We start from the raw sequence: 19,615 nt of genomic DNA, 5'->3' as shown, positions 1-19,615 counted from the left end.
TGCAATCTTTTAAATGTTTTTATGCTCATAATTATTATCCTTAAAGTAGCGATTCATTATTTAAAGATCCTCCGAATAGCACATAGGTAATAATGTCGGTTTTTTCTTTCAAAGAAACTTAATCAAATATGCTTATGATGTTAAGTTAAAATTTTAGTTACTGAAGTTTGTGCATTAATTTAATCTCTAATTTTACATTTTTTGTAACTTTTTTAGTCTAGAATCTACTCGACTCAAAAATGAAAATTAAAGATTAAGATTTTATTAGACATCAAACAAAAATACATCTTTAAAAATGAAAAAAAAAAATCCTTAGAAACTTGTGAGACACATAATTGCCAATTTAAAGATAAACATTGAAAAGTTAAAAGAGATTAAATAGATCACTCCAATTTTATAAATTAGAGATTAAATTTAATTTAAAATCATAACTTATACAATTCTTTTTCAGTTGATTTAACCCATGAAATAGGGTTCTCCAACCATTTCTTTTAAATAAGACAAAGATTCCAACTTGCTCGATTTTCAAAACTTCGGTCAATTGGGATAATTACGAAAATAATAATTATAATAAAAGAAAAAGGAACGAAAGAAAGAGTTGAATGTTGGAGTCTACATTAACCGAACGTCATTCTCCTGCTTGTCAACAAACGGATCCACCAAAAAAAAAAAAGTAGGAGACTTCTAGAACATAGTTTTAATGTGCCTGCATGTGCTTTTTTCTATTTTTTATTTTCTCAAATTTCATATATCAAGTTTCAACTTCACTATCAATTTTTTGGAGCCTTTAAATGTTAAATTTATGCCTTCAAACTAACCGTGATTACAAAAATTAGGTTTGTAAACAATAAAAAATTTTAACCCTCAAATTTGTACCATTATAACAATTCTACAATAATATAAATTTAATGATCTGAATTTGGTACTTGTAAAAATTTGCAATTGACAGTTTAATTGGTTACTAACTACATTAAAGTGTAATTAGGGACAACAAATTACTGTAAATTTTTGGAGAGTCGTTTTAGTTGTGGACCAAAGAATAAAGAATACAGTGGTTTTTTTTTTTAAGAACAATAAAATAGAACTATCTATGTTTCACTAAAGAACAGAAATACATACACTTGATTTCTGCAAATATTTTGCCCACTTTTCGATTTGTACCATTCTTAACCCTCTGTATGTATTAAAAAGAGTTGAAGAAATGGTTTTTAAGTTAGTTATTTTGTTTGGGAGGAAAAAGACTGATTTGAAAATAATAAATTTAAAATTTCATATTTGAATTATAGATATTAGAAAGGAAAAGGAAAGTTAGAATTCTACTAAATGAAGTTTTTATCTATGGTTGTATTAATCGAAAATTAGAGAATGACAGAGATGAACATGTAACTTACTTCTAATTCTATGAAATTCTCAAATTTTTCTTTCAAGTAAAAACATGATTTCAAATCATTTCCAAATTTTAAAATCACTCCTTTTCCCGTAACAAACAAATTAGTTTTAAAAGGAGCATAAAATGAGAGTATTTTGAGGGAATAATAGAACCAAAGTTGGTGACTATCTATTGTGATGTTACATGGCAGTTTCATAATGTTCCAATTGTCCGGACAGTTAACGTGTCAACTTCGCACCTAAGCTTCTCCGGTATGTTTAACGTTGTCAAAGGCTCCACCGCCTGTTCACACAATCCTTCATAATTGATAACCACTTTATATTTATTAAAATTAAGATACCAAAAAAATATATATGATCAAATTTACACACTAAATCAACTAAATTTTACACGTGTTGTTGGTACGAGACTCTTGCACGTGGGCACAACAGCTTAGGTGTACAATCTAAGCCGCTAGACATAAAAGTGCCCTCCCTCTGCTACAGTAATATACATCTTTTTTCTAATAATGTAACGAAATTAAGACAATATGTAATTCCTTTATTGCAAAATATGCTTCACCATCTTTAGCCGAAATGGATAAAACACTGCCGAGATTTGATATGAAGATTTGTCCATATTTTGCTTAAACATTTTTGGAAGGCTAAAAAAGGAAACGTTTAGTTTGGGGAACCGCCGAGAAGCAGAGTTTCGGAAGGGGATTGGACCCCATCGGTATAAGACCTTGCAACTTGCAAACGACAACGTATTCCGTTTTGTCGACCTTACGGAACTCCGAGGGAAACCGCCTCTCTCTCTTATTAGTTATTATTATGATGATGATGATGATGATCACCTGGACAAACTATATAATCGCCATCTAAAATCCACCTGTTTTCTCTATTTCACCTTCTTTCCTCTTATTACAAACACTTTCCTCTTGACCCCACTTTGTCTCTTCCAACCACATTTCTCTTGTCTCACACTTGGTTGCCTATTTGTTCCCAAAATGTCTTTGTTCTTCAAGAGATTACGTTATATATTATTTATTGAACTTTTATAAATATTCTAAACTCATTCATTATTCAGTTAAGAAAAGTATGTGAGTTAAGATAGTGACTAATTCAGAATTTTAAATGGGTCGAATTCGCAATACATAATTGGAGGAGTCGAGTTCAATCATCCAAAAGAAAAATATAAAAGTGGATTTCCAATTCAACATTTATTGTTTGGATTAGATACTTCAAATTAATTGCAAGTTCAAGTGGCTATCCAATTCAACACTTATTGTTTGGATTGGGTACTTCAAATGATGAAAGAATAACTAACGATGTATGAGTATCTACTCAATTAGGTTTGAATTGACCAAACAAGAAAAAGAATACTACATATATCACTTCATCCATTTAACAACTAGTTATTTTCTTCTAAGAAAAATTTCAATTCCCACCAATAAAAATCTCACCTAAAAAGTGTCCTAAATGTAATTGAACATTCAATTAAGTTGTATTCCATATTATTGTTTTACTAAAATTAAATATAGTTGATGAAAATTAAATTATTATTTGAAAAACACTCTTTAATTTTCTAGTATAATGTTTTTCATACAAAAGTTAACTAAAATCAAAGATCCAAAATGCAGATTTGAATACAGATCTTTAATTTTTCTTTGTCTATAGAATCATACGAAAAATCAACAATCAAATAATTTGGAAAAAGAAAGAGCAGATTTAGATGCCAAAACCCACCTGGAAAGCATTCCTCGTTATCCACCACGTTTCCAGAGTTCGCCTTTCTTTTCATTAAACTATGACATTTAAAATAATAATACAATAAATAATAAATCACTTACTAAGCTAACAATCATGGTGCTCCCTCTTCAACGAAGGTTTGCTCCCAAATGCCAAAGGAAGTTTCTCTTTTCATTCATTAAATTTATTTTTTTATCGATATATTTATAGAGATAGATATAAAACCAGAAAAAAGAAAGAAAAAAAAAAGACAAAATAACAAATATTATATTATTATATTTTTGTTTTTTTGGACAATATGGACCAAATTCAAAGTTAAAAAATGTGTTTAAATTACCAAAACCCCTTTGGTTTTTCAAATACATGATATTCACTTCCGCCAAACAAGAATCTTGTTTCAACCGAGTCTAAATGTTTTATTCTCGAAATTAACTAATTTTTATGTAGTAAACCTTAGAAAGTGTTTCCTGATTGTACTAAACTTAATTATGCAAAGGTAATTAACTTTAAACCTGCTGATAGTTTTAAACTTTGTTTCAAGTTTAGGATTTGTGAAATCTAAGGTAGATGTGTTATCTGTAAAATTTAAAGATGGTTGAGTTATAGAAGTTGGTGTTAAAACTTATTGGACAAGTTATTTCATTCTTTAATATATTCGATAATAATATTTTTTATTATGAAGACATTTTCACCATAACCAAAAATTATTCTTGAGATTGCATTTTACTATATTCACGAAAACCTCGAGATAAATCTCTTTCGAAATTTATCTCGGAGTCATTCCGATCGAGATTGACTAGAAAAACAAAAATGTAAGTATCTTTTTTTTAATAGAAGTGCACTACTTTTTGAAATATAAAATCTAAATGGAACAACGTTTTGTTGGAGTGTTTTTGTAGAAAAAAGAATCATAATACCAAAATAAATTGGCTCAGTTTCTCTCCCTAAATTCTAAAAATCCACCTACTCTGTCTCTCTCTCTAAATGGCAGGTGACCATTACAATGCTGACTCATTCAAAGCATTTGTTGAAGCTTGGCTCCTCCGTCAACGAAACTATCTCGACGACCTCCTCTCCGCCGCACACGGCAGTCCTCACAACCGCGATCTCCAAGTTTTAATCTCTCGAATCCTCAGCCACTATGAGGATTATTACGAGAAAAAATCAAGAATTACCCAAACTGATATCTTTCTCGTTTTTACCCCACCCTGGTTCACTACCTACGAGAGGACACTTCTCTGGATCGGCGGATTCCGCCCGGGCCTCATTATCCGGCTGGTTAATCAGTCCATAGACGACCTGTCGGACGAACAGGTGGTTAGAATTAGGCGTCTTAAGGACGACACGAAGATCGAAGAAAGGCTACTGAACAATGACTTGGCGAAAATTCAAGAAAAAGTTGCGGCGCCGCCGTTGTTGGAATTTTTCCGGCACGGTGGCCACGACGGCGTAGGTGGCGAGGAGGCAATGGAGACGTTAAAAGCGGCGTTTCAGTCGGTGCTGGCGAGTGCGGATCTTTTGAGAAGAGATACGGCGTTAAAAGTGACACAGATCCTAACTCCGGCACAGACCGTTAGATTTTTGGCGGCCGTGGCTCAGCTTCACCTTAGAGTTAGAGCGTTGGGTTTGCAAGAAGATGCCAGACGGAATCCATTTTGTGTCGCCTTGGATAAAGATCCGGTTCGATAATCTTTCTTTCTTTCTTTCTTTCTTTCTTTTTAATATTAATTTTTATATTTTAGGTTTTTTTTAATCCTTTTTAGGACTTTCTATAAGACGGGTTTGAAAATATGATCACATGGTTTTAAACTTTAATTTTCAAAATCAGAAAAAAAGGGGGGGGGGGGGGGGGGTTATATTACGTTTGATTTCCTAAAAATAATAACAATGAAATGGAATTAGGGTATGAAACGTTTTTTTTTTTTTTTTTTTTTTTAAATTTGGTGTGTTGTTTTGTTTCTCCGGGAAAATGTATGGATATTTTTGAAAAAAATGTAAAATATTTAAATTATCGAACGTGTGTGTCACTAATTTTAGAATTTATAGCAATTGATTTTATGTCCAATTAAATGGTATTTGGTTGATATCTTTTTTCTACGTAGGTAAATTTTGTTGACATTTTTGTTATATTTTTTTGTCTAATTTTGGATGGTATATCAAAACATATGTATGAAGTATGTTTATTCACCTCGGTATTGAATCTATAGACACGTGAGAAAATTTTAATGTTTGTGGTGTATTACTTAGTATAACCAATCATTATATTTTAGTTGACGGTGTTGCTTTATGTCGTCTACAACACTTTGGTTCTACTTTGTTTTTCGTCTTTAATATGTTTTTATGTTCTTTTGTTGAGTTCATATCATTTTTTTCATGAGGATAGCTCTAAACTATTTTCTAATTCTTTTTTTACTAGGTTTGAAATTATCTTGAACACACATCTGTGTATATTTAGCTCTTTAAATAAAATTGGTTGTTGACCTTTCATTAAATTAAATAATATAGACAATAAATTTTGATAAGTAATAATAAAATATCTATACTTCGAAAATGTTAAACCATTTATTTTATTTATTTTTGTACCGCAAATGTTTCCTTAACCTCTAGGTTTCTGAATTTAGGTTTGTTTTTCTTGGTATTCCAACTTTACAGTTTCATCTTCGTGTGCATAACAAAGTAATATATAATAATAAATAATAATAATAATAATAATAAAAAGTTATATTGTTTTTTTTATGTTATTTGTTATTAATTGAACTGTATTTTGTTTTTTCTAGAGTGGGGTGCAATTTGGCTACCAGCATGACTAATTAAAATGGGAGGCTGATTTTTCCCTCCTAACAAATTATTGTATAGGAAAATAAGGCGAAATAACCTTTTTAGTTTCAGTCTCTAAGTTTGAAAAATAAACATTTTAGTCACTAATTTGGAAGGGGTTTTTTTTTTTTAATAATAAAGGTCAATTTTGTAATTTAACCATACCCTGACATGAACAAACTTGAGTTGCCAACTATTCACAACAAAAAACCAATCACCCCATGTTTATTAACCTCTTCCTTCTGTTATGTTTTATTTTTTAAAAAAATATTTTCTTTTGTTATTTCTTTGTTTCTTTAAGTTCTTTATCTATACTGTATTTTAATTTAATTTGTCTTACTGCTCCTTTCAGACAAGAAGTTTGTCTGTTTGCTATTTTATTTTCTGTAATATTTGCATTTCAACCAAATTTAAAATATACATTTGGTTATTAATGTATATGATTCTTTTCTTTTAAGTGAAGATGTAAGAAACATAATAAAAATGGAGAATGAGAATAGTAAGATGAAAGTTTGAATATAAAGTTACAAGTGAAGAAAAAAAAAACAGTTTACAAAGTCAAAATTGAGAATTAAGAAAAAAAATATATCTTATCCTTGGGGTTGAATTTATGTTTTAAAATTCGTATATGAAGTTTAAAATCATATTTTATTTAATAAAGTTTTTATTTTAAAATTATTAGTAAAATTATTAACTTTAGGTCAAAGTTTAACTTTAACTTTGAATGGTTCATGAAATAACTAGTCTAGTCTACTCGACCCATGTAAAGGCGAGCTATGTGAAAACCTTACGGTGGTGCATCCAAGTCCACCGAGAGTGCATTGTTGTATAATTTCACTAATTCATTAATGCGTTAAATGAAAACTTATAGTAATGTCACCAAGCTCACTAAGAATTTTAAGGTGAAGCATTGGTTTTGGGTGAATTCACATGCAACTATTCCATGCATTTTGTCTATTCAAAGAATTCTTTAAATTTATGAATTTTTTTTTGAAATTTTAGTTTATTTTCTTTAAAATAGGGAAGAAGAGTCACCAACCCTAATACAATTTCCATCTATATCTTTCTCTTAAATCCTTCATTATTTCATTATTGGATTGCAATTTGATTCTAAGTTTAGAGGATAAGGGATTAATACTAATGGTGGTCCAATTAACTACGAACGTTCTTTGTAGTTATCATTTAAACCCTAATTCAGTTTTATTAGGATGTTTAATGCAACTACAAAGGTAAGTTATCATTTGAACCTTAATTTAGTTTTATTAAGGTGTTTAATGTATGTTAATTTGTAATTTAGTTTTATTAAGGTGTTTAATGTATGTTAATTTCTGCTGTGCATGTGCATGTCTACCGTATCCATCAGCTGTATCTCAAAGATTCACATTTGTTTGAAAGTGAACATTTTAAAAAGGGGATGATAAAATGAAGAACTTTTCTATATATTAGGTGCAACTAAGGATGCACAAAGTATTTTAATTTAGATGGCCCAACATCAAAGCAAATTTGCATAACACCATAACGTTAAAAACCAATTTGAAAATGGAAGTACGAAAGCAAACATAGCTAAAATCTGAGGCTCCATGAATAGAAAGCAAAAGAAGGCAAAGTTTGGCAAAAATAGCAAAACGAAAAACCTATTTGAGAAATAGCAAAATCAATTTTTAAAACCCCTAAATTCACTTGAGTACCCTCACATCAAAACAATTGTTAAAAAGGGGAAATCTGGAAAACAGACATTTGAAAGGGAGATACAAAGGACAATCAACAGTTTTAGTATCACAGAGAAGAGCGACAAGGAAGGACTTCCAAATGTAGTACTGATGATTAGTTGACATTAAAATGAACATTCACATCTCTTTTAACCTAAACTCTACATAATTAATAACTATAGTTTTATTAATAGAAGTAGTTACTCACATGTTATTATGAAGCATTCGGTAGAGGCAAGCGATGCGAAAACCAACTAAATACACATGTAATTTGTTTTATTTATAGAATAGAGATATATATTATTTTATTATATATCATTGTTTGGCTCACCATGCATGAACAAAAAGATCATAGGCGGCTTCTTTTGGCTAGAGCAGCAGGCTTGAAACTGGCAACACCAGTTATTTCTCTCCCAGTAACCAATGTGTTGATGTCGTACGTACCTTCATACGTATATATTGGTTCCAAATCACAGAATGCCTGAGAAATATACCAAACAAATAAACCACATCAAGCTTCAGAGAACAGACATTTTTAGTTTTCTGTTTTTTCTTTTTCTTTTTCAATTTTCTGACCAAATTTTACAAAGGCTTGTTAAAATTATCGGTAGGAAGTAGATAAAAAAACAAGGAAACTTATGTTTACGAGCTTGATTTTAAAAAACTAAAAAGCAAAAAGCAAAAACACTTATATCCTCTCCCGCTGCAATGAAGTAATGTTTATAAACTTAGTTTCTAAGCCTCCCTTGCTATCGGATTTCATGAATGTTTTAAAAAGAAAATTGCTTTTCAAGGACAAAACATTTACCCTTTAAAACTAACATTTCAATCAGAAACTATTTCCCATCAATATATGTCGTAAATCAAGAAGTGAGTAAATCTGCAAACCTTTGCAACTAGAAAGTCTGATAAAATCCCATTGCCTCCAAGCAACTCACGTCCTAGAGAAACGGTTTCCCTAGCTCTCAGAGTGATCCATGCCTGATACCAATATAAGAAAACATATATTAATTAAGGAGTGGGTAATTAATTAGTATTCATCAAGTTAATTTGGGTTAACCCTGAGCTCTAACCTTTCCCAAGCTAGCTTGACCTGGAGTCATTGTTCCCTTTTCATATAATTTGCAAAGTCGCCAACCAATGAGGAACATTGCTTGAACATTTCCCAGCATGAGAACAAGTTTCTGTTGGTTAAGCTGAAAAGCGGCTAATGGTGCTCCAAATTGTTCCCTCTCCTTCAAATATCTGGATCGCTTAGACATTAGAAATATAATGCCGTGATTTTGCAGTTGATATATCAATTACAAGAAAAGGGTACCTGTGACACATGTCATAAACCCCCATTGCTATGCCAATGGGTTGCCAGGCAACCATTACACGCGAAACGGCAAGAACCTGCTCCATAAAGCAGTAATTATAATAAGAACTAGAAAAAATGTTGATACAAAGAAACTAGAGTGAAGAAGAGAACATTCATCTTGACAAGCCTAATGAACTGATTTTCTGATTTTCGATCACATCAATGAACTTCTCAACTTGTATTGTGAAAGTATTTGGCAAACCAATCATTCATATTATTTGTCACATATCAAATCAAACAAGGGTCCCAAATACCTTCGTTTGAGTATGGATAAAGGAAGAAGTATGAAAATGTTAAGCATGAATTTTTTTATCCAACAAAAAAGGTGGGAAACAGAGTAAAATTTGAAAAAGAAAGTATCCACTGAACCTTCATTTGCTTTTCTTGTACTAAATTAAAGGTTAGAATATAGAAAATTTGGAAGCCACTGATAATGGAAATATGCCATTTTATCAAGAGAAATAAGGACACGAGAAATAAATTCTATTGCAGGTATGAGTTACTTTTAACACGTGCAACTAGACAGATAAGAGAAACATTAAAAAGAAAAAGTTACCTTGTTTGTATCCTTGAAAGAATTTACACCAGGTAACCTATCTTCATCCGGTACGAAAACTTTATTCATTACAATGTCTCCATTTTGAACGATCCGCAAACCAATTTTATTTTCTATCTTTGTAACCGTCAGACCAGGGGCATTTTTTTTTATTATAAATCTGAAGGACCAAAAAAGAACATCCAGAATCCATGAGAAATAATTATATGGGTACAACAGGGAGCGCTACTCAGTTAGCTTTTTTAGGAAGTTAATTCTAAAAGGTACCGTTGTTACAGATGACAGTTGACTAAAAGGAAACATGTAATGCAAAAATGTTCAAATTTATAGGTTTCACAATCATGTTGAGAAATGGGGACTCGTCAAATTGTGTCATACATTTTTTATATAAATACTTAACAATCGTTGCAAAAAACGATAGTGAGGAGCATTTATAGCACCTTCCACCTACCCGTTTATTTCATTTGTAATTGTATTCCTGGCAAAAATAACCAATACATCAGCGAATGTGCTGTTTCCTATCCAGCGTTTTTTCCCCTCTATTACCCAACCTCCTTCAACCTGGTTGTCTCAGTGTCATATAACATATAAAAAGTTTAGAATGATAAACTATGGCATTTATTGGAAAGCCACTCCTGCAGTCAAAAATCTCAGACAAGAAAGTTAGAAGTGTAAAACCTTTGTTGCCGTTGTTCTTAAACCACTGGCATCACTTCCATTTTCAGGCTCAGTCAAAGCCTATAGAATGGGAAAGGAATTGTTCAATTGACAGAAAACTAAGTGCGTGCAATGAAATTGATATTAGGTTCGAGAACAATCTCCATACCCAACAAGCGACGGTATCAAACTTTGCCAAGGAAGGTAAATATTTATGCTTTTGCTCCTCCGATCCACATAGAGCTATTATTAATGATCAATAAAAATTATATGAAATCTCAAACATTAAGCACCTTATGTCTATTTAAGAAAAAAAAAAGTGCACATATCTACAGTTCCAAGAGTATGATAAGTGATAACAGAGAGGTAGCTCCAAATACTTACCGATGGTGAGCATTGCGAGCGATGAATGCACCAGAATGAAAGTGGAACAACTTGCATCAACTCTTGCTACTTCAGCAACAGCAACAGCACTTCCAGTAATAGACAGACCAGGACACCCATAACCCTGATAGGCCAAAAACTCAGATATACTAAAACAATTTAACGTGGATTCAAGAGTTGGAACAGAAACAAAAAAACAAGTACCTTGATAGTACCACCAGCAATGCACAAGCTACCAAGCTTTGGGACAACTTCAAATGGAAACTCTGCCTTCTCCCAATACTGAAGATGCAAAACTTCCAGATCAAAAAACTTTAGAGTTGTAGTTTAAATGAGCAAAAGAAACACACCATACACAAAATGAAACTTGTAGGGGAATTCGCAGTCAATACAAAGTCCATCTTTTCATAGTACATAAACATGCTTCATTTCCTTCAAAGAGATAAGCAGGATAAAAAATAGCACCTTTGTCATAATTGGAGCTACTTCTTTTTCCACGCACTGTCTCACTTTTTTTCTGAGAGCTTGCTCCTCAGGAGTCAATAGGTCGTTGAACTGATAGAAGTCTGAGACTGTAATTATCCAGAAGCAAATTTCAAAAATTGGAAAACAAACAAACGACCGAATTGAAGGATCAGACTGAAGCACGAAAAACCTAATTTCAACAATCATATGAGTGCAGCTGACCCTAATACCCTTTCACTACTAGATCCCGAAGGTGCAGTGACTGGGGATCTTAAAAAATCTTAGTGCATAGACTAATTAGTTACACAGTCAGTAAAAATAAAAACTATATCTAATACACAGATTTTCTTTTTCTCTTTTAAATAAAACAAACGTAAGAGCAGTAACCAATGTTCCTCAAAATTATGACCTAAAACTCCCCTGAAAATGTGCATCCCAGTACATGTGAAGAAATGGATGGAGTTAGACCAAATATAAACGCATGAGCTAAAGTCTATCAGGAACAAAGATGATGGTCGGAAAAAAAATTAGAAGCGGTGGAGGCCAACCGGAAGGAGGAAAGGAGGATGCAGACGTGGCTTGAGGGAATGCAACAGAAACATCCAGCGCCGGTAAACCGAAGTAGGCACTTCTTGCATTCTTGTCCTTATCATCTGCAACATTTCATCAATTTACAGAAGAATAAAAGGCTTAATATTCAAACGTCAGAAACATATAATAACGGAAGTACACCCGAATGCGGGCTAAATCACAAGTACAACAAATCTCAGAGGCTCAACCTGAAGTAGAGTGTTGATCAAACATATTCAACACACTAATTTCCTCGGAGAAAATGCACGATCACATACATACATACTACCATCAAACTCTAAGGATTTTGAAAAGGCAGAAATCAATCAAACAGATGAAATTGATCCTCAATCTGACATCCCAGTCACAACATGACATCAGAAAAAACAAAACTAGCTATAGCATGGATCGAACATCATATCGAATGTAAAAAAAAAAAAAAAAAAGGATTCGGAGTCAACGAATCCAGCGAACCTTGGCGATTCACTTTGGCGTCAACCATCATGATTGGAAGAATAATAAGAAGCTATGACACTGGAGTGGGTTTGAGATTTGAAACGAGCCTCGTATCTTGTTAATCGGAGATCAACAATGGAGAGAAGAAAAAAAAGAGATCGAGGGAAATGAATATGGCGGAACCGCCGATTCGAACCGGTAAAAAGGACAGGAATGAACCATGTGGCTACTTGTCTGGATATGGTTACGACCATCGGGGATAGAACTTACGGGCACGCAATTTTAAGATATCTATCACGTTTTTGGTAAAGTATTTTAATAAATGAGAAATGGATTTATAATTTAATAAAAAAAAACGTAGTTCTTTCTTTTAAAGCACAATTGAACTAAACCTTCAATTTGGGATCCTGGCGCTTTAAAGTTTCAACCATAGGGGCTGACCCACGGCGGTAAACAATTCAAATCGAATACTAGCTCGAAAAAGCGGAATTACACATACACACACACATTCGAAAAAAGAGAGAAATTTTGAATCTCGATCAAGCTGACGATGCAGAACTCGAAGTAAATTTACTTATTCATTGATTTGGAAATAATAGAAACAAAAATCAGATTAAATTTGTTATGCATTCAATTGGAAATTTGAAACAGCAATTAAACTACTACGAATGAGAACACATTCTAAAATAAACTAAATTAAAATAAAAAATGCCATGAAATATAAAATATTAAAAAACTATAGCAAATAAGAGTCTAAAATAATGTTGACAGTAAAATCAAAAACTGCAAAATAGTATCAAGAGATTGTTGTAAATATAGTAATTAAATTCAAACTATTTGCATATATAACAACATTTTTTAAAAAATTGGGAGTATAACAAAATCTATCAAAATTTAATAATTATCCTAGTATTTAAATACTTTACCAGAAAATTAATTATTATAATTTTAGATAGTCTTTACTTCAAACATGCTTTAGTTTCATTAACAGAATTACATGTTCTACGTGATGATTTAATTTTAAAACAAAATTTGAAGAATAATGCAAAATGATATACTAACAAAAGTTTAGGTAGTGTTTCCCGTATTATTAATGGTTGAACTTTTTAATTTTTAACGACTCATACTAATTTTTTGTTTACCGTTTTTATTATCTTTTGATCCTCCTTTATCTCTGTTTATAACTGAAATTAAACATAATTAAGTTATTATAACTCACCAACTATAATCATTTTTTAACGGTAACTAACCAAACCATCAAACATTATGGTAGAGTTTAAATGATTAGTATAAAAATAATTAATACTAACATATAGTATATTTAACGCTGAATTTAAATTTAATCAGTATTTATTATGTTGTACGGAAAATTCCTTTCTTTTATCTTTTTAGAGAAAATTCGTTTACAATCCAACTCCATTTGGATTCTTGTGTTCTTGTTAAGTCGGTCAATATCTCAGGTACTTAAGTTTAGGATTTATACCTAAATTACTTTCCCTTCACTTGCATTTCAATTTAATGAATTAAAGTGATGGTAACGTTGAGTTTTACGGTTCTATAAAAGGATGAACATCTTCTTCTTCTTTTTTTACTGCACAAGACTCTCTTCTTCTTTTTAGCCTAACCGAAATTTGATATTTGATTAAATAATAATAATGACGGTTCTTCCTCCTCTAACTTTGGTTCTAATGGGTCGTACTGGAAATGGGAAAAGTGCAACTGGAAATGGTATTCTTGGAAAGAAGGCGTTTGTGTCAAGAAAAAGTTCATCATGCGTTACTAAAACTTCATCGTTGGAGAAATGTGTAAGGAATGATGGACAAGTAATAAATGTCATTGACACTCCTGGTATGAAATTATTGACTGATTTCTATATTTTGTAACTATTACTTAGGCTTATATTTTGGGGTAAGAACTAAAATTGACCTATTAATTAGTAACATTTTATTTATTTGTTTTTTAAAACTACCACGTTTTTATCTCTAAATTTCTTGTTTTCTTCAATAATTTTTACAAATGTTCTGAAATATATCAAACCAAAAGTTTTGGAATCGAAGAATATAGGTAGATATTAAATTTTGGTTAAAAGTTCAATTTTTTTAAACTTAAACAATGAAAATCATCTAGAGAAATTGAAAAGAAATAATGTGTTTAATTTAAAAAAGAAAAACTACCAAATTAGACCTTTTAACTTTTTGTTTTTTAATTTTAAAAACTAAACTTACAAACATCAATTCCATCTTTTGTGTTCTATGTTTTGTCATATTTTAAGATTATTTTGATATTTTCGAATTTGAAACCAAATTTAAAAAAAAGAAAAAAAAAACAACCCAAATTTTATAAAACCAAATGACTATTAGACGGAGCTTTAGCATTTCTTTTATTTTTTTAGGTTTGAAACTAATTAGACTTTGTAGAACCAAATAGATACTCAAATTACTTGACGTTTTTACCATGCAACAAATTACGAAAAATGTATAGGAATGTTCAATTCATCGGGTGAATCAAGATCCACTGCAAAGGAAATAATGAAGTGCATGGAATTGGGAAGTGAAGGCATCCATGCTGTTATTTTAGTTTTTTCGATTAGGAACCGATTCACTCAAGAAGAAGAAGCCACCATTCAAACCCTACAAAATACATTTGGACCCAAAATCGTGGATTACACCATTGTAATCTTAACTGGAGGCGACGAATTCGAGAATGATGAAGACATAGAAGATTACTTGAGCCATGAATGTCCTATGGCTTTGAAGAACATTCTAGCTGCCTGCAAGAATAGGTGTGTGATATTTGACAACAAAACTAAGAGTGAAGAAAAGAAGGATGAACAAGTGAAAGAGCTTTTGGAATTGGTGAAGGAAATTATTGACCAAAATGGAGGACACCCCTACAAACCCCCTTTGATTTCTAATCAAAAGCTTGAGAAGGAATTTGATGAAGTCAAAACAAAGCTTGAACATTTTTGCACTCAAGATCATTCTTATTCTGATCCCAAGCTTGAAGAAAAGTTGAATGAGGTAGGCCCCAAATCCTTACTTTAATTAAACAAGATGTTTTCTTTGAAAATTCTAAAAACACAAATCAACTTTGAAGAGTTTTTAAAATATTTTAAACTTGAAATAGTTAATAACTGGTGGCAAACTAATAGCAGGCAAGTGTTCTTTTTTTCTTCTAAAAAGTTTAAATAAGTTAATTTAGGGTTAAATTTTGCAATTCGTCAAAAATATTTGTTTATTGAAATTCACTATTGTATTGAGTTGAGAATTTTGTAATTTTTTGTTTCAACTTTTTTATAAGTTATTTTTAGGCCCATTTTCAAATATAATTAACCTAGTTAAATAAAAATATAATAGAATTTCATATTTTACGAATAATTAAACCTCGATAAAAATCCATTAATATTTATGAATTTAAAATTTTATCATATTTTATAAATATTTTTCATAAGTTTATTTTGTCATTTAAATTTTTAAAGAAATTAATCTCAATAAAAAATAAATAAACTTAATTGAATATAACAATAATGGTTTGATCACATAAAATGAAAGTTCATGTCGGAGGTAAACAACACGCTTCAACGACAATTGGAAGAAGAAAGAGAAGCACGGCGTCAAGTAGAAGAGAAAACGCTAAAAATACAGAAACAATATAACGACGAAACTCAGAAGCTTAATGAATTGCTACATTGTTCACTTCAAATACCACCACCCGTGGAGGTTGAGCGACAATCTGAACGTCGTCTTCTAATTCAATCTATACTTGCAAACATTAAACGTCTAATTAGACTCTTATTCTAAAAACAATATTATTGTAATCAATTAATATGATTGTATGCATATTATATATATGTGTGTAATTTGAATGTGCGTAATTAAAACCTTGCTTGAATAAGGCATCTGCCACCTGTGATGTGTGTTTGTGTGTGCATTGTAATGTTAAAATGACATGTAATAATGGATTATTATCATATATATCATATATGTTATATTTATTTGGATAAAATATCTAAAATTGTTAAATTTTAATTCCTATCATTTTGACGTTTATACTTTCCATATATCTTAAATTTAGTTTTCAATAGGATGTATATTATTGTTGATTTTTAAAATTTTATTGTAATTTACATCAACATTTTTACTATAACTTTAAATTATTATTATATTCAATAATTACTATTTTTTATGAAAATTATTATTAAAATTATTTTCTGAATAAAATTAACATTGAGACACTAAATTTGAATTTTATTGAAAATACAAAGATTAAATCAGAAAATTGAATAGTATTTAAAAGTGTATTTTCAATTTGATATTCTCCTGTGAACTTTGGCCTATTAAATAAAAATGTTAGGATTTTTAAAATTATATTGAGAGATGTGGTTGAGAGTGATTTTAAAATGCTTAATATATCAACAAAGGTTTTTATCAAAGATAAGACACTGTTTATTGACATTAACAATGTTTTAGTAATGAACATATCTACGTACGATAAATCATGATTAATGTGGAAAGAAACCAATATTTAAATAAATTAATGTTAATTGTTCGAGTTTGATCGATTCAATATCAAACATACATTTGATTCCCATCGAACTCAAGTTAAGAATTGTAGTAAAACGACAAATCAAGAACACTGCCACGTTAAATTCAAAGAAAGCATATATGTTAAGAGTAGGATTAAAAGTTTTAAAAAATTAAGCAAATAAATTCGTCCTTAGGCTTTTGTTCTATTTTGTACGGATATTCTTTTCTTCTTCCTTCACTTTTTAAAAGGGAATTCTCAAGTTATCCACTCCATTTGGATTCGGGTTCAATTAGAGTTGGTTAAATCTATTAAGTCATTGGCAACGAGAGAAAGTAATTCAAACGTCTTTTTAAACATCGTAAAGTTTTATTTTAATATAAAATTTATAATATATATATCACTTCAAGATGCATGCTTTTTTAATTCATAGTTATTAAATTGAATCCCAAATTTTTGTTTCCAAATGACTCCTTCAAACTTTATGGAATTTAATATTATATTAGATGATACAAAGTTTTATCTCAATACCAATTTTGATAATGAAAAGTGTAATTCATTATATCTTGATTGAAGATTTTACATTATAAAAATTAGTAACTTCACAATAGAATAGACCGATTACTCAATCGATTATGAGATGAAGCTCTATGTGAAAACCCTTAATAATATTTAGACCGTGCATAGTAAACTATTTGATTTTTATTTTTTTTAATTCAAACCTACAAACATTTCTTTACAACCCCTTTGAGTTTGTTTGCTTAATTATATATACATTCTACCAATGTTTTGAAAATACCAAGTTAAATTTTGAAGATTAATTATTTTAAAAAATTGTTATTATTTTTACTATTATTATTATTATTATCATCATCATTACTGTTATTATTTCGAATTTGGCCACCACTTCAATTTTACACTTCAATTAATATAACCTAAGTATCTTTTAAGATAATGGTAGGATTCTCAACAAATACCCAACTTAATAAGTTTAGGATTTATGCCTAAAGTACTTTTTGCTTGGCTTACACTCCAATTTTAGTAAAAGAAGTGACAGTGACAATGAGTTTTACAGTTCTATAAAAGGGGAACATGTTTGTGTTTTTCTACTGCAGCATACAAAGGCAATTTGGCTTTTGCAGTTTCTCTTCTTCTTTAATATTGTGGTTAATTAATTTATATAATCGATAATTCAAATTTAAATAAATAACTATGACGGATGTCCCTTCTCTAACCTTGGTGTTAATGGGTCGAACTGGAAATGGAAAAAGTGCAACTGGTAATAGTATTCTTGGAAAGAAAGAGTTCAAGTCCCAAAAGAGTTCATTGGGCATTACGAGAAGTTCTGAGTTACGGTCATGTACTCGGAATAATGGCCAAATAATAAATGTCATCGACACTCCTGGTAAGTATTTAAATAGTCGATTCTTTATTATACTTGTACATAGTATTAGTACCATTGTATGAAGTATTTTATTAGTGGTTGAAGTTTCGTTTTTTTATTGGCATAGGTAGGTGGTGTTGTAATAAAAAATGAAAAGGTCTATATTTCACACTTTACTTTCATTTATTTTTTTAATTTCGAATTGGTGTTTTAAGTATAGATAAAAAAATCTTTTTTAATACTTAAAAATACGCTTTTAAGTATTTTAAAAAGTTAAAATCCAAACATGTAATTTATTTTAGTAGTTTATGTAATCTTAAAAATCGAGTATTTTTAATATTTATTTATAAAATTCTAACCACAATCAATTAAAAAAGTTGATAAAAGAAAAACTATTGTTGTATATTAATAAAACTTATCAATTTTACATTTTGTTGTGTTAAAATTTGTCAGAATTAAAAAAAAAAAGAGATATAAAAGGAAAATAGAGATTAAAATGTTAACTTTTAAAAGTACTGAGCTTAAAGTACAAAGATTCAAATATCTTAATTCCTTTTTCTCCGTATTCCTTTCCTTCCCCCGAACATTCCTTAAAGGAAATAAGTGTATTGTATTATTTTTTTTATTACGGTTTGACAAATGTTCCAAGGTTTATACAATGATAGTGCATTTTTCAACACATATAATTAAATTGATATTATTCACTTATGGACTAAATAAATGAGTATTTTTTTATATATTTAAAGATAGTAGAACAACTAATTAACAATATAGGTACTGATCATGGTGTAATGTGCAGGAATGTTTGATTTATCGAGGGGAACAGATTACATCACGAGAGAAATAGTGAAGTGTATCGATTTGGCCAGCAATACTGGTATTCATGCTGTTCTTCTGGTTTTCTCAACGAAGAATCGATTCTCTCAAGAAGAAGCAGCTACTGTCAAAACCTTACAAAACTTGTTCGGATTCAAAATTATGGACTATGCCATTTTCATCTTCACAGGAGGTGACGAGTTCGAATTCGACGACGACGATGACAATATTGCCACCTTTGAAGATTACCTACGTGACATTCCTGTACCCTTAAAGGACATTTTAATTACATGTAACAATCGTTGTCTACTTTTTGATAACAAAACTAGGAGCGAAACAAAGAAGAATGAACAAGTAAATAATCTTTTAATTATGGTAAACGAAGTGATTGCCCAAAATGGAGGTCATCCTTTCACACACACCTTGTTTCATAGCACCAAGCTTGAAGAGAAATTCAATGAAGTAAAAAACAAGCTTGAAAGTGTAATAGCAGAAGAAAGAGAAGCGAGACGCAAAGCGGAAGAGAAACTGCAAGAAATGCAAAAGCGATTTGAGGATCAAATCCGAGACCAAAATAAGTTACTAGTTGAAGTTCTTCGAAGGCCAGTTGAAGTCAAAGTTGTCAAAGAATGCCCTATTCTTTGAGTACTCTCAAAACACTATATATACCATATCACGTCGTGTCACGCCTACATAAACTAATTAAAATAATCACATTATAATATATGTTGCATAACAACGTGCATTTTAAAATAATATAATAAACTCAAAATGCAGCTACCTTTTTATTGTATACC

General features: G+C 30.5%; 4 protein-coding genes across 5 annotated transcripts; 3 read left to right on the top strand and 1 right to left on the bottom strand.

Moving 5' to 3' along the window:
- Window positions 1–4,035: 4,035 nt before the first annotated feature.
- On the top strand, window positions 4,036–6,345 carry LOC103486278 (protein RESPONSE TO ABA AND SALT 1). The gene is made up of 2 exons (XM_051084272.1): window positions 4,036–4,800; window positions 5,898–6,345. Exons 1-2 carry the CDS (start codon window positions 4,105–4,107, stop codon window positions 5,928–5,930), a joined length of 729 nt encoding a protein of 242 aa, XP_050940229.1. The 5' UTR covers window positions 4,036–4,104; the 3' UTR covers window positions 5,931–6,345.
- Window positions 6,346–7,740: 1,395 nt separating this feature from the next.
- LOC103486279 (acyl-coenzyme A oxidase 4, peroxisomal) lies at window positions 7,741–12,372 on the bottom strand. Of its 2 annotated transcripts, XM_051084271.1 has the most exons (14): window positions 12,113–12,362; window positions 11,848–11,936; window positions 11,617–11,721; window positions 11,069–11,175; window positions 10,808–10,885; window positions 10,604–10,727; window positions 10,389–10,462; window positions 10,241–10,300; window positions 10,014–10,123; window positions 9,563–9,722; window positions 8,965–9,041; window positions 8,720–8,891; window positions 8,535–8,627; window positions 7,741–8,127 (listed from the first exon to the last, which is right to left on the bottom strand). In XM_051084271.1, exons 2-14 carry the CDS (start codon window positions 11,870–11,872, stop codon window positions 7,996–7,998), a joined length of 1,317 nt encoding a protein of 438 aa, XP_050940228.1. In that variant the 5' UTR covers window positions 11,873–11,936; window positions 12,113–12,362; the 3' UTR covers window positions 7,741–7,995. The 2 variants fall into 2 exon arrangements, with proteins under 2 accessions (XP_050940228.1, XP_008442401.2); XM_008444179.3 differs by lacking the exon at window positions 11,848–11,936 and having other exon boundaries at window positions 12,113–12,372.
- Window positions 12,373–13,684: 1,312 nt separating this feature from the next.
- LOC103486280 (immune-associated nucleotide-binding protein 1-like) lies at window positions 13,685–16,099 on the top strand. Its single transcript, XM_008444181.3, has 3 exons — window positions 13,685–13,942; window positions 14,576–15,114; window positions 15,646–16,099. Exons 1-3 carry the CDS (start codon window positions 13,750–13,752, stop codon window positions 15,892–15,894), a joined length of 981 nt encoding a protein of 326 aa, XP_008442403.2. The 5' UTR covers window positions 13,685–13,749; the 3' UTR covers window positions 15,895–16,099.
- A 1,627-nt stretch (window positions 16,100–17,726) lies between these two features.
- Window positions 17,727–19,611, top strand: LOC103486281 (immune-associated nucleotide-binding protein 9-like). Its single transcript, XM_008444182.3, has 2 exons — window positions 17,727–18,023; window positions 18,802–19,611. Exons 1-2 carry the CDS (start codon window positions 17,831–17,833, stop codon window positions 19,461–19,463), a joined length of 855 nt encoding a protein of 284 aa, XP_008442404.2. The 5' UTR covers window positions 17,727–17,830; the 3' UTR covers window positions 19,464–19,611.
- Window positions 19,612–19,615: the final 4 nt, after the last annotated feature.

Source organism: Cucumis melo, chromosome 4, assembly GCF_025177605.1.
Source record: "Cucumis melo cultivar AY chromosome 4, USDA_Cmelo_AY_1.0, whole genome shotgun sequence".
Taxonomy (NCBI): Eukaryota; Viridiplantae; Streptophyta; class Magnoliopsida; order Cucurbitales; family Cucurbitaceae; genus Cucumis; species Cucumis melo.
The sequence above is the reverse complement of the archived record's forward strand: the minus strand, read 5'-3'. Positions and strand labels throughout refer to the sequence as shown.

Bases quoted from the DNA above. Each gene is read 5' to 3' on its own strand.
- LOC103486278 (XM_051084272.1), top strand. From the start codon at position 4,105: ATGGCAGGTGACCATTACAATGCTGACTCATTCAAAGCATTTGTTGAA. The intron at 4,801-5,897 runs GTTCGATAATCT...TGTTTTTTCTAG, and splicing joins TCGCCTTGGATAAAGATCCG to AGTGGGGTGCAATTTGGCTA.
- LOC103486279 (XM_008444179.3), bottom strand. From the start codon at position 12,143: ATGATGGTTGACGCCAAAGTGAATCGCCAAG. The intron at 10,728-10,807 runs GTACTTGTTTTT...TTGGCCTATCAG, and splicing joins TTGCTGGTGGTACTATCAAG to GGTTATGGGTGTCCTGGTCT. The intron at 10,463-10,603 runs GTAAGTATTTGG...CATTAATAATAG, and splicing joins GCTCGCAATGCTCACCATCG to CTCTATGTGGATCGGAGGAG.
- LOC103486280 (XM_008444181.3), top strand. From the start codon at position 13,750: ATGACGGTTCTTCCTCCTCTAACTTTGGTTCTAATGGGTCGTACTGGA. The intron at 13,943-14,575 runs GTATGAAATTAT...AAAAATGTATAG, and splicing joins AAATGTCATTGACACTCCTG to GAATGTTCAATTCATCGGGT. The intron at 15,115-15,645 runs GTAGGCCCCAAA...ATAAAATGAAAG, and splicing joins TTGAAGAAAAGTTGAATGAG to TTCATGTCGGAGGTAAACAA.
- LOC103486281 (XM_008444182.3), top strand. From the start codon at position 17,831: ATGACGGATGTCCCTTCTCTAACCTTGGTGTTAATGGGTCGAACTGGA. The intron at 18,024-18,801 runs GTAAGTATTTAA...TGTAATGTGCAG, and splicing joins AAATGTCATCGACACTCCTG to GAATGTTTGATTTATCGAGG.